Source organism: Chlorocebus sabaeus, chromosome 17 (assembly GCF_047675955.1).
Source record: "Chlorocebus sabaeus isolate Y175 chromosome 17, mChlSab1.0.hap1, whole genome shotgun sequence".
Taxonomy (NCBI): Eukaryota; Metazoa; Chordata; class Mammalia; order Primates; family Cercopithecidae; genus Chlorocebus; species Chlorocebus sabaeus.
The window spans coordinates 2,031,677-2,046,300 of NC_132920.1; the positions used below are offsets into that span (position 1 = coordinate 2,031,677).

Sequence of the window (14,624 nt, forward strand, 5' to 3'; positions counted from 1 at the left end):
CAAACATTGCCAGAAAACCACCAGCGGCAAGGTAAGAGGCCTGGAACAGATCCTTCCCTCACAGCCCTCAGAAGCGGCAAGGTAAGAGGCCTGGAACAGATCCCTCCCTCACAGCCCTCAGAAGCGGCAAGGTAAGAGGCCTGGAACAGATCCCTCCCTCACAGCCCTCAGAAGGAACCAACCCTGACAACACCTTGATCATGGACTTCCAGCCTCCACAGCTGTGAGACAATAAGTTTCAGTTGCTTGAACCACCCAGTCTGTGGTACTTTGATATGGCAGCTCTAGCAGACTAACACAAGACCCAAAAGAATCAGGAGAGTGGCAACTGAAAGCTCAGGCAAGGTGGCTGGACAAGTTTGGAGGAAAGAGTTTCCACTCTTTGCACCTCTAGTTAACTGTCAGGAAGCCCCCAACTCACCTGCCTATCACACTGGCTTTCTTTGGGCTCCATCATCCATCGCTCCTGAGCTTGGCATAAGCTGCTGGTCCTTCCTCAACTCCCCCAGCTGCCCCTGTCCCTCACACTCTCATTCAGTGGAACTCATAATTCTAAATGCCGGTTCAACCATCACTTTCTCAGAAAATACGTCCTGATCCCTCCAGCCTGCATCAGACCCCACTATTTCCTACTGGTCTGTAGGGTCTACGAGGGCAGGACCACGACTGCATTGCTCAACATGATGTGGCTGGTTGGCTGGAATACATATTTGCTCCATAAATTAAAATTCAATGTCCTTGGGTTACTAATCTCACACGTCCTATGGCTCCAGCAGACATGCCAATGCCCTGATGATGTCTAAAGCTTTTATATCGAATCTGTATCATCAGCTTGGCCTCTCTGTCTTCAAACAGGAGATATCCCCGGGCTCTGGTCTCCTACATTGTCCATTGAGGGGCAGTAGTGACCCTTTCTCTGCAGAGCCACACGGGCTCTCCCTTCCCCTACAGAACTTCTCAGATTTAACCACTGCCATCCACTCCCACTCCCATCATCTGGGCAGTGTCCATGGTCTTCCTGCCCCAGCATTCAGGTGGCAGCACCCACACACCAGGATAAACTGGCTGCGCTACTCTTTACTTAAAAATCAACTTGATTTCCACTGCTTATTCTAAAGTAATTTTTTTTAAAGCAGAAATCAAATCTATGCAAGGGATTACCACAGAACTGTCTGGTTTCAGGGTGGGGAAGCTGTGAATGGCTGTGGGAGAGGCAAGGCTCCTCCCAAGCAGTGGCCTCCCACTCCTCTTTGTGTCACACTCCCACCCCACCTCTTAGCAAATCTTGAGGCATTCCAGGTAACCCAGGGCTCCTCACAACAGTGTAGAAATCACAGGCCCCTCTGGTTAAACATAGCCTTTTTAGTAAAGGAATCAAGGTTCTTCATTTAACTATCACCTCTATTGTCAAAAGCATAACCAAATAAAAACAAACATCTTCATGTGAACATTCCATATCTTGGCTCCAATTCTTCCTTCCCATATTCATTCATTCATTCATCAGAAATCTGTTGCTGTTTTAGGAGGTGGTCCAAGGTTAGAGAAATGCCTTGCCTTCAACAAACAGCAATACAGTAAATAAGACAGTTGTGCCCATTAAATATGTAAAAATAGTAATAATAAAAATAACAGGCAATATTTACCATAGGCAGCACTGGTAGAAGTATTCTATGTGCATTAGCCTTCTGAACAACCCTTCAGGGAGGGTCCCATAATTATCCCAATTTTAAGGATGAGGAAATAGAGTCTTGAGGAGGTGAGGTCAGGTCACCAGCTAGAAAGAGGCAAAGTGAAGATTACAAACCATATGTTCTATGCTATTTTAGATGATCCCCGTTTTAGGTGATCCCAGTCAGGTGTGGCCACAAGAGGCAACACAGTAGAGGCTCAGGAACCAGTTGATTGTCCTCAGTGATCCTAGAGACAGGAGACCCGCCACGCAGGCCACACTGGAAAGCCTCAGGGTGGTGAGAGGCAGAGTGGGCAGGAGGAGGAGAGAACCAGGCCACAGTCCTTAATAGACTTCCAGGAAAAACAAGGTGGGGCAGGGTGAACAGGTTAGGAGTGGTTACGTTGAATAATTTCAGCAGGCTTTGGCTACAGAGGTGGTCTCTAGTTGCCTGGCACCTAGCCTTGAATGATGTGAGCAAGGGAATACTGCTTCCTGAAGTGTAAGGGCCAGACAGAGGAGGTCTGGGTATGGACTGGTTGGTTTGTATCTCAAAGGCATGCTCCTGGCTAGGCCCTGGATCCCTCTCAGAATTGGCCAGACCGGCAAGGGTAGCCTCTTCCCAACCACAATGGTTTCTAAGATGTCAAAATATCATAATATATAGAAAATAAAAACCAAAAATAATACACCAGACTACCTGACTTCAAGCCTTCAGCAACTGTGCCTGCTGCATCCCCAGCATAGTGACTGCACAAAGTAAGGCCAAGTAGGAGGCACAATGAAGGCCTCTGGAAGGTGAGAAAAAGATCCACAAAGGCAGAACTTAAAGCACATCAATAATGAAGGAAACACAGAAGCTTTCAAGAGGATAAGGAGGAAAGAAAGACTTTCCAGGCAAAGGGACTGACCCACGAAAAACCAACCTGGCCAGTCCAGTTAGCTGCTGTGCCGATGCCGCTGGAGCCAGGGTCCTGGGACAGCACTAAAGATGAGGACAGAGATGCGGGCCTGGGCAAGAATCCCTAAGTTTCAATTAGGTGTATAATGACAGGTAGTATGAATAGATCTCAAGGGTTTATTAAGTACTAAGTATAATGTAAGCTCACATATAACAGAAACATTTAGTACCCAAAATACCAAAGGTATTTAAGAAGTCTTAAATATCAAATTTTAGGCTAGGTGCGGTCGCTCACGCCTGTAATCCCAGCACTTTGGGAGGCTGAGGCAGGTGGATCACCTGAGGTCAGGAATTCGAGACCAGCCTGGCCAACAGGGTGAAACCCCATCTCTACTAAAAAAATATAACAATTAGCTGTGCGTGGTGGTGGATGCCTGTAATCCCAGCTACTCGGGAGGCTGAGGCAGGAGAATTTCTTGAGCCCAGGAGATGGAGGTTACAGTGAGCCGGCATGGTGCCACTATACTCCAGCCTGGGCGACAGAGTGAGACTGTGTCTCAAAAAAAAAAAAAACTAAAGAGACAACCCAGTGGAAACACAGATGGCCCGCTGCATCCACGGATTAAACCAATGTCAGATGGAAAATATTCAGAAAAGAAACAATAAAAAAACAGCAATGCCACCTTTAAAAATACAGTATAACAACTACTTATACCATGTTTACACTGTATTAGATGTTATAAGTAATCTAGAGATGATTTGAAGTATACAGAGGACTGCAGTCCCAGCTGCTTAGAAGGCTGAGACAAGAGGATGCCTTGAGCACAGAGTTCAAGACCAGCCTGGCTACAGAGCAACGTCTATCTCGAAAATAAAGTATACAGGAGGATGTGCATAAGTTACAGGCAAATACCACGCCATTTTAAATACAGGACTAAGCACCCATGAGGGTTCCTGGAACCAATCAGTCATGCATACTGAGAGACAACTATGCTGGCAAATGCATGGGTAGGTACGTCAGAGAAGACAAAACATAAGTCACCAGTAGTCACATGAAAGATCCTGAGTTTTCATTAGCAAACATGGAAATGCAAGTTAAAACCACAATGAAATAACATTTCACACCTAGTAGATTAGCCAAAGTGTGATAAACTACCAAAATCAATTATTAATGAAGATATGTTAGGAAGACATGTTCTTGGGCACTGTTGGTAGGACTGTAAATTGGTAAAACCACTTTACAAGATCAACAGTCATTTATTTTCCAATGTTGAAGTTGCTCATACCATAAGATGTAGGATATACCTTGAAGACATATGAAGGTGATTAAGTTCCTAAATAAGGGTAGTGATATAAACACATAAAGGATGGGCAAAGTCAACAGTTACAGGGCAGGAGGAAGGAATAGAGTCGAGTTAACTGAAGAATGGTAAAAATGGGTGGGCTGGTTTGGTGGGAAAATATGATACTTCATTTTGGGCATTTTGAGTCTCAGGCATTAACAAAATACTCACAGATAGGAATTGTATCATATTACATGATCTCTAACGACCCTTGTCTAATGACCTGATCTCTAATGTAGCTCTTGTGATCCTACGATACTATCAGAAAGGGCCAAATTCCATGGCTCATTCAAGTATTCTGCTATAATTAACTTCTTTGGCACTCTATGTTCTTGCACACTCAAACACGATTTTCAACAACAGCCCCTCTCAGAATGTCTTACAGTAGGGATGTTCGATTTTTGTCTTGGTTCTTCAGCAGGACAATCAGTTCCTGAAGGGGTATGAAAGTGTTGATCTTCTTTCCTCAGAGTGCCTTCTACTACAATGTGAGTCACACAAAAAGCAATGTTTTCACCCTAAATGGAACAGAGGAAGAGTAAACTGTCAAATACAATCTAACAACAAAGTCTTCCTAAAGATAAATTTTCAGCCAGCCTTTTGGAGATGGAAAGGAACTTAGCAGAGAAGAGGAAAGCGATATTATTCTTGGTAGAAAGAATGGTGTATCCCAAGGGTATGAAGACTGGAAAGAGGATGTTGCTGATAGATCTGGTACACCATTAACTGGCACTGCAGGACCAAAGGCAAAGGAAAATAGGAGTCCCATTTGACTTACACTTACCCAGTTGATTCTTAAACTAAAGATGTCTATTTTCTTACACTATTGTAGAGTCAAAGACAGTATACTGGGATGAAGAGAAAAACAGGACTATTCAGAAAGCTGTTTGGTTTCCATGAAACCTTAAAAAAGTTACCAGTTGGCCAAAATGCAAGAGCGATGGTCTGAAACAAATCATGAAGATAATCAAAATGGTAACCATTTAAACCTCTGACACAGCAGACTCTGCCAAGAGAGAAAACCAATACTAGCTTGCCCCCACTCACATACACGTTTAGCGTCCCTAATTTCAGCAGTACGTGACATTGGTTTCTAGCCCAGAAGAGATGCATAAGACTCTGAACCTAAAGTTTCCAGTGACTTGGTCCAAAAGGATATTATGATAAAATTCCAAATGGAGAAGGAAAGACCTAGACATCAGACTCCTATAATTTTGAAACCTTAGCATTAATTATCTCTAGTCTGGCGTTAAGACATTGGAAACCTCTGCATCATTCCCAGATCATCACTGTAGAGTCCCCTACATTTATCCCTCCCCTCTCCACATACATGCCACCACCATCCATCAAGTGAGAAGCGCAACAAGCTTGTACTTCTCACAAGGATTCATTTCTTAATGAGATGCTTACAAAGCAGATCATGCTACAAAACACAGATCTCTTTCTTTAAGAGCCTCAAAAAAATCTAAAGATGTATCCAAGCCTAGTACATGCTTTAAATTTAGAGCAATTCCCCTGAGCATACTAGATAATTCCACAACTTAGAAACTAAAAGTAGTTACATTTTATGCATAATGACATAGATGTGTTGCTGACAAGTTGTCTTAACAAAATATTTATATATTGACTCACATTTGAAATATGTTAGGAGTAGAATCTTGGGTAAAAGCCTCTAAAAAGGTTGTTGTATATTAGACATTCTCAAAGCAGGGCACCCATACCATAGAATTAAACTCCCTGTTTCAGTCCTGTGTTTTGAAACACATTTTTACTATTCCTGGAAACACTTTCACATTTTTGTCAGATGTTGAGTGAGCAACAGGGTAAATAACTTTTCAAAAGCATTTTTAGAGTAGTAAAACCTTAAGTTCCTTGCTAGAAGTGCTGATCCAAAATAAATTAAATGCTGGTGTGACTAAGCCGAGTGTGGTAAATTCTGATTTGCAGTGTGAACACCTCCAGTTAATAGATCTATTCAGTGATTCAACATGCACCTCCAAGTCTTAAGTTGCGCAGCAAAGTATAAATATAAGACTTGAAAGCATTCTCTGGTCTCTTGAGGTTGTGTTCACATCTATGAAGTTCGTTTGTTGTTTTTTTTGTTTGTTTTTCTGAGATGGCGTTTACCTCTTGTCGCCCAGGCTGGAGTGCAATGGTGCGATCTCTGCTCTCTGCTCACTGAAACCGCCATGTCCTGGGTTCAAGCAATTCTCCTGCCTCAGTCTCCTGAGTAGCTGGGATTACAGGCATGCACCACCACGCCTGGCTAATTTTGTATTTTCAGTAGAGAAGGGATTTCACCATGTTGGCCAGGCTGGTCTCCAACTCCTGACCTCAGGTGATCCTCCTGTCTTGGCCTCCCAAAGTGCTGGGATTACAGGCATGAACCACCACGTCAGGCCTGAAGTTAATCTTGATGGAAGGTTCTCAAACACCTATTATTACATCCTGTGTGTTGTATCAGCTTTGTCAAAGAGGTGAAGTTTAGGAAGCTGTGTTTCATAAAAACCCCAAATCTGAGTAAGTCTATGGGAGCACCACTCACGGACCCGCAGCAATACAGTAAAAAAGGTGAGAAATTGCTCATCTGGACTGCCCTGTAACACAAGCACCCCACCCTAGAGATGCAACACGCAGGTACTGCTGATACACCAGGCTTCCTCAGCATGGTTATGAGTCATCAGTTCAGACATGGAGAGTGCCTGAGGGATCACCTAATCTAACTGCTTCACCAATGAGGAAAGCAAAACCTTGATGACATAAAATACAAAAAAGAATAAAAACAGACACACATAACATTTCTTTAGGTTGCTCAAAGTTATCCCAGACAATTTAAGATGATTAAGGGCTTTATCTTGGAATGCTTAACTCACAGAAAAAAAGGTAGGCAACTATATTCTTATTAATTGGAAAGATCATTGAAGAGCCAGTGGTTTGATTTGAAGAATCAGTTTAGTTGATTTCATTAAAATGAATGTAAGGAGAACAAGGTGTATTGACTTTTTATTTTTTCAGCCACACTGCCAGCAAATACTGTATCACTTATACGTGTGTTTCCTTCTGTTTGGAAATCCTAGGTGGACAATTTAACTGCCACAAAACTCCGATGAACAGGCACACAAAATAAACATTCACATAAGGATTATGGGAGGCGTCTACCACAGAACGGCTTTTTCAGCCACCTGAACCTAGGTTCATTAAAAGAAACTAGGCAGCGTGGAGCAGAGCAGCTGTCCCAACACAGGCAGTAATGGAGCTGACAATATTCCCACGCCAGTTCTGAATCCAGTCTATTTTATGCTCTTGCGTGGATTCAAGGAAACAGAACTACTATTTAAAAGTGCATTTACAAAGAAGGCTTTAAAAAGCGTTAGAATAAATTACTTTGAAGTGTATTTCTACAACACGCCTCCAGCTTTCCCTTCTTTTCCTATTTGCTCGTCCCCAGAACCCAACTGTGACTATATTTAACTGACTTTACAAGCTGTGGGGAGACTGAGTACACACAGCAGATTCCAGCCAGGATTGTGCGCATTAACTAAGCCCCAAGGTTTTTAGGTTTGGGAGTTTTCTCTTTTTTTTTTTTTTTTTTTTTCATCTTCTTCACATGTCTTAAAATTACGTTATATCCTGGAAATAACAGAAAATATTTAAAAGACCCTCTATTTTGGTTTGCTATATAGGTTAAGTCCCGATATTTTTAATTATATTAACAATATGCTCAAGGCAAACACTGCCACGACCCAGTCTTCCTAAAGTTTGTAAGTACTTTATTATTTCCTTGAAAAAACACTCATTCCACCTAGTACGTATGATGAGAGAAGATCAAGCACTTGTAAAATAATTTTCATTTAGGAACAGGTATATACAGATTAACAGTATTTGGAAGTGACTAGAATGACAAATCACCAACTTCTTTTTTTTTTTTTTTTTTTTTTTTGAGACGGAGTCTCGCTCTGTCGCCCAGGCTGGAGCACAGTGACCAGATCTCAGCTCACTGCAAGCTCCGCCTCCCGGGTTTACACCATTCTCCTGCCTCAGCCTCCCGAGTAGCTGGGACTACAGGCGCCCGCCACCTCGCCCGGCTAGTTTTTTGTATTTTTTTTAGTAGAGACGGGGTTTCACCGTGTTAGCCAGGATGGTCTCGATCTCCTGACCTCATGATCCGCCCGTCTCGGCCTCCCAAAGTGCTGGGATTACAGGCTTGAGCCACCGCGCCCGGCCAAATCACCAACTTCTGATCAAAGTGAAATAAATTAATGATTTCACTAAGGCCAGGTGCAGTGGTTCATGACTCTAATCCTAGCACTTTGGGAGGCTGCGGTGGGATCATTTGAGCCCAGGAGTTCAAGACCAGCCTGGGCAACATAGGGAGACTCCTTTCTATTTTTAAAAAATAAAAATTTTACAACATAAAAATAAAATTTCACTAAGTGGAAGGCCTCTAGCTGTAAAGTCTACCTCTCCCACTAACACAAAACTATCTCCATTGAATTCTAGGGATATGGATTCCAGTATCAGATTAGCTTTACCATTTATAACAATGTCCTGTGGGAAAATCACTAACTTCTTTTGGCTTCAGTTTTCTCACCTATAAAATTAGGGCTTCACACCCTAAAACAATCTCTAAAATTATTTCCACCTATAAGAAGCAATTATTTCAGATTAAGAAGTCACAACAATCTTAAACTAAAGAATATTTAAAAGATGGGGTGTTTCTGCAAACTCTAGATTTTGGCCACAAACTGAGTTCTAATTACTCAGTCAATTTAGAAGTGCTTAAGCTGACTAACATTTCTGTTATCAACACTTCTATCTTTAATTATATGATGCCTAATACAAGCTATCTCTATTCCACAAAAATTTATACAGACCACAGTTAAAGTTCACAGCTTCTACCTAATTTGAATATTTGGAAATTATGAATGAGAATATGATTAGACTGCTTTTACACCGTCAAATTTCCCTTAGAAATGCCTGAACTATTAGTGATATCCCTAGATTTAATGAGACAAAGTACTTTCATGTATTTGTCTACAATGTAAAATTAGCTTCAATATATTTAATTTTATGGGTACAAAAAATAGAAAGAATAAGACCTAGTATTTGCTAGCACAATAGGGTGGCAATCATCAAAAATAATATAATTTTATACATTTTAAAATTAAAGAGTATAATGGGGTTGTTTGTAACACAAAGGATAAATGTTTGAGGTGATGGATATTCCATTTACCCTGATGTGATTATTACACATTGCATACCTGTATCAAAATATCTCATGTAACCCATAAATCTATACACTTAATATGTACCCACAAAAATTAAAAATGAAAACATTAAAAAGTTTTTTGATTTAATTTTATTTTCACTGAAGATCCCCAAAAGCAAATATAACTTGTAAAAATAATTATCTTATGTAAATATGAATTGGAGTGAATTTTGAGTAAGTAAAATTTACAATAAATGAGCAATATAGCCATTTGCTACCTATGTAATCTGGTGGAAGTAAGCTGTATGTCTTTGAGACTGTAATGCCAGGAAGGTAAATTCTTATAATCAGTTTATGAGATAATGCATAAAAGCTCATAGTGTAACCTATTACTCATAATAATCTTCAGTATTATCATCAGTACTGCTATTTACTAAGCCTTGCTATTAACAAAATATGCAAAACACCTGCTCTTGATCTCTGAAAATGTATGCATCTTAATATTAATCCAAAACTGGGTTTTCCATATTTCAATCAATGTCTCATACTCTTTAAGAGTTTAAGACATCTATGTACCACACATTTTTCTTTAAATCCATTCATCTTAATCTTGTTCTAACCAAACGTCAACCATTAACACACAGGTTAGAAATGGGTATATGATTTTTTCTTATGACAAATTAAAATTAGATATAACTATTAATTTAAAATGTACCCCTTAAAATATTTCATGTTACCTTACCAATAGTTTTAAGAAACACTGGCCTAAACTGGCATTTGCTTATCTGTACTAGGTTTTCAAATTAAAGATGACATGTTCTGTTAGAAAGTCTACCATAGTTGAAGGCCACACACAAGTTGGCAGGTCAATGTCATAAACACAGATAATTCTCTAATCTGAAAATATCAATACAGTAAACAAATACCTAAGTCTAAACTTTTTGGTTCCTTATACTTTGACTTTAATTAAGAATGATGTTTAAAGTCCTTTATTAAATACAAAACTAAATTCAAGAGTACCTTTCTGAAAGGCTCTTTAAAATCAAATTGAATTCACTCAAGGCACTTTATTGGCCAATTTGATAGTATTTAAAAGACACAGAATTTGTTACTGCTACTAGCCAATGCAATTAAATAAAAGAACTAAAGAGACTAAAATTATCATTTGATTGATGATATAACTGTATACCTAAAACACGAGAATGTATTAACTGGTTACAAAATTATTACTCAAAATCAGGAGTTTCCAAATTTAAAAATGATAACATTCAAGGAAATTATGCTGGGAGGAAATATCCTATTAATACTAGCAAGAAATTTGAACACCTAAAATGGAGTTAACAAGATATTAATAGGAATAATATAAAGAAAACTTTAAGCTCTTCTAAGATGTATAAACAAAATATTTTTAAATATTGAAAGAAAATTCTTGCTCCTGGATTAGAAGACTCAACATCATGAAGACATCCACTGTACTCTAATTAACCTTAAGTTTAATTAAACAACAGGTTACAGAGATTTGGACAGGTGAAAAATTATACGCTGGAGTCATATAAATATGCAAGGATAACCTAGAAATCTTAAAAAATATTAAAAGGATAGAATCATTTTAATCATAAAAATTATGTATTATGAAAATATAACTATATCAGAGAGATATCAATGATACAATCAAAATCTAGATACAGTCCCACATACATACAGGAATGTAGTATAAGATAAAGGTAGCAATTAGCCAGGCGTGGTGGTGGGCGCCTGTAATCCCAGCTACTTGGGAAGCTGAGGCAGGGGCATCGCTTGAACCCAGTAGGCGGAAGTCGCTGCACTCAAGCCTGGGCAACAGCACAAGACTCCACCTCAAAAAAAAAAAAAAAAGATAAAAGTAGTATCTTTTAATCAATGAAGAAAAAAATGGACTATTCAATCAATTATGCTAGGAAACCACATTTTAGGAAGCAAGTAAATCTACAGCCCTACTTCATTCTTTATGCCAAAAGACTTTTCAGATACAACAAAGGTTAAAAAGGAAATTTTATGATAAAATACTAGAAAAAGCCTGGATAAATGTATTTACAACTCTAGACCAGGGAATATTTTAAGCAGGACACAAAATCCAGAGATCATAAAGGAAAAAGGCTGATAATCTGACTGGCTACAGGAAAACTAGAAACTTCTGTAGGGCCAAAAACTACCAAATAATTAAAAAGCAAATGACAAACTGGAGGGAGAAAGCTTATGAATATGACAAAAAGAACTGATGTCCAAATAAACAAATAATGTGTCCAATATGAAAAGTAAACATAACAACAGTCCAATAGGGAAAATGGCAGTTGATGAACAGGCAATTAAGAGAAATGAGTTCATATATAAATGAACTCATAAACAGATTTACAGGCAAAGATACTGACCCCTAATCAAAATGAAATAAATATAAATCAAAATGAAATACTATACTGTTCACCTATTGAATTGACAAAGAAAAGTTATCTAAACCCCACTGTGATAAGGTGCTTTCATATGCTATTGGTAGAGATACTTTTAGAGAAGAAAAGTTACCCTCTGACCCAGCTATTCCAAAGCTAAGAATTTTAGACTAAGAATATACTCAAAAATGTACAAGTTATATACATGTGCAAGAACAAGAATGTCTATTCCAGCAAAAGGCAGAGCTGTATGTAGAATATAACGTTTATATGAATTTGTAGAGGTTAGACACTAGTATTGCTAGAAAATATACCAAAAATTATACTCTGAAGGGAAGATATAGCACTAGGGATAAATGTGACCAGAGGGACTTTATACACAGTTGGATTTTTGCCTTGTCCATACAATACTTCCATTAAAAAAAAAAAAAAAAAAGTAAGAAAGGATGAAGGTTGCTTTATATGTTTCTATATTCAACCATTCACTAGTTATTCTTCCCAACATGCACAATTCCAAGTCACAATCACGTTTATTGAAAATTTAAATTAAAAGATTTTATATTTCAGGGTAGATTTTAGACACAAAAATGGAAAAACCATGAAGTATATTTAGTCTTTCTTCCTCAGCTGTTGGCCCAGTCCACATTTTTCTGACTTAAAAGAAAAATGGTTTGTGAATACATACAACAACCCTATTTGGGAATGCATTTACTTCTATTTCAGAAATTCTATCCAACATCAAAATAGCATTTAAAATAAATTTTCTTTTATATTCAGATTGCTGTTAATAATTTACATTAACTAACATACAAAAAGTAATGTTCAAAACGTACTCATATTCAAAATTAAATTAAGATACTGGGAAGTGGTTAAAATCTGTAATTTGGATTTTGGCATATAAAATAGGAAAGAAAGGCAGTGACCACAAGTATGCACCAATTCTTTTCCAACTCAAATTCAGAAAAAGATTTTTTCCACCTAAACTTAGGCCACTCGACTCCAGACATTCATTGTCTGGTGCCACCCAAACGTTGTTCTCTTGACTAATTCTAAGGTTTATAGTATTAATAATAATTACATCAAATAAATATATGCCCAGATACGCAACTAAATGACTGATCAGAGAAAAGCTGGGTTTTTCAAAGTATTTATCGCTAACGACCTGAACTTTTGGCAAGACCCAACCCTGTGCTGAATTTTATTTGGCTAAAGACGAGTTCAGCAAAAGCCTCTTATTGAAGAGATACAAAAAAAAAAAAAAAAAGACAAAAACCAATCTATTCCAAGAGTAATATAAAAAGTTGAACCATAACCATATAAAATTTCAGTATTCAACATTTTACAGATTTTTACCTATTTCATATGGTTCAGGCTAATGTTTAACCTTTAAAGAGGCTGATAAATCAACTCTTTTATAACATCTTTTTCAACCCGTAAGATAACTATCATACTTTATTTTTTATATACATTTCCCATACTGGCACAAATACTTGATAAATGGTGACCACTTCAAAAAAGCAAACAAATTAACATCTTTAAATGAGGCTTTATATATGCCCAATCTGATACAATGCAAATGATATCAAATCATAAGGATATTTGTCCTTACCAATTAGAAGACTATCTACAACCAAGTTTATCTTTACTATTTCCTAGTAATTATATTTTAACAGACAAAACACAAAAGCTGAGAAACTGCAAAAAAGACTATAATTTTTCCCCCAAAATTAATTTTAAAACAAACAGAAAATTGGACAGTTTCCAGAAATGAAGTGGATTCATGGCATGACATAAAAGGTAATTACCATTTGGGTGGATGTCTTTTCTGGCTGAACCTTGTGACCAAAGGCCCAAAATTTATTTTGGACCTCTCTCACAGTTCCTCCATTTAAAAGGAAGCATTTTACTTCCTTACCACCAATATATGACAGATCAACATTTCAACCTAATTGCATCTGACCGACAGGAGAAGATTAGTGTGTACCAAGCAGCAGATAAGAACATAATTGTTTTAAATTTTTCAAATTCAGGCACCATGTTCACAGGAGTTGCGTATTAATGGAGCACTCTGGGATACCATATCCTTAAGAAAAATGATGTGTAAGAAGAATAGCCATCATGCCACTTTCCTCTTAAGCAGCAGCTCCGTCAAGCTGTTTGCTCTGTCTTGAAAGGAGGGGTAAGGATCGGTATCTCTGCTGAAAAGTGTTTTTAAATCAGGTCGTGAAGATTTCACAAATTACGTCAAGTTCTAAATTACGTAAATGAAACCAGATATAACAGCCAGGATTTGAAAAGATATTTTAAACTAACCTAACTTATAAAATCAAACTCAGGTATAAAGAAAAAAAACAACAACAAAAGGAAATTTAAATCACTCATTGTTCTTCACATTTATTAGACTTGACTACTAGGGTTACTTTTTTAACGATTCCAGGAAGGCAGAGTAATTACTAGCTTTCCTAACGTCAAGAAAAATCTGAACGGATGTATAATCTAGTGTGTTCTCGCTTTAAATATTTTCAGTTAATGCCACTTTCTGATTCAGGCTTAGAAAATTACAAATATATTATACAGTGTCCTGAATAGCTGGTTCTCCCACATTTGTTTGTATGTTGCATATCATAATTTCAAGGTAAACGTGTGAAAGGAAAATTAGCGACAGAGAAATTGCCACTCAAAAAAACACCTTCCTGTGCTAATGCAGTTATCTCCAAGTCACTATCACTGTGAATTTTTTGAGATGTTTTTACTGAAAAAGGATATTGATTTTTTAAAGAAAATCAAAGGCAGGCCTGCCTGCCTTGCACAGTATCAGCCCACAGCATATGCTCAACAAATGTTGAGATTAATTAGAAAACAAAAGAGAATCAGGCAAACAAGCAAATACTGACTTTCACAACAAATTTAAAAGTCACTGTTTTTTTACAAATATAGTCTTAGAACATTTCTTTGATAACTATTAAAATATTAAAATGCGTGTAGTGATACTTTATGTTAAGAAATTTTAAAAACTTAAATTTCAAAATACGACCAACAAAGCAAATTACTTTCTTTTTATCCTAAAGTAAGGTAAGAA

The 14,624-nt window shown here is 37.8% G+C and overlaps 1 protein-coding gene across 2 annotated transcripts in view; it reads right to left on the reverse strand.

Annotated features, from left to right (window-relative positions):
- The window catches only part of GMDS (GDP-mannose 4,6-dehydratase), a 629,552-nt gene that overhangs the window by 526,442 nt on the left and 88,486 nt on the right, over window positions 1-14,624 (reverse strand). The window contains exon 2 of one of the 2 annotated variants that reach the window (XM_007973861.3): window positions 4,297-4,431. The exons of the other annotated variant lie outside the window; for it this stretch is intronic. Within the exon in view, the coding sequence (XP_007972052.1) occupies window positions 4,297-4,431 (135 nt within the window). The remainder of the gene's footprint in view (window positions 1-4,296; window positions 4,432-14,624) is intronic. 2 annotated transcript variants of the gene reach the window in all.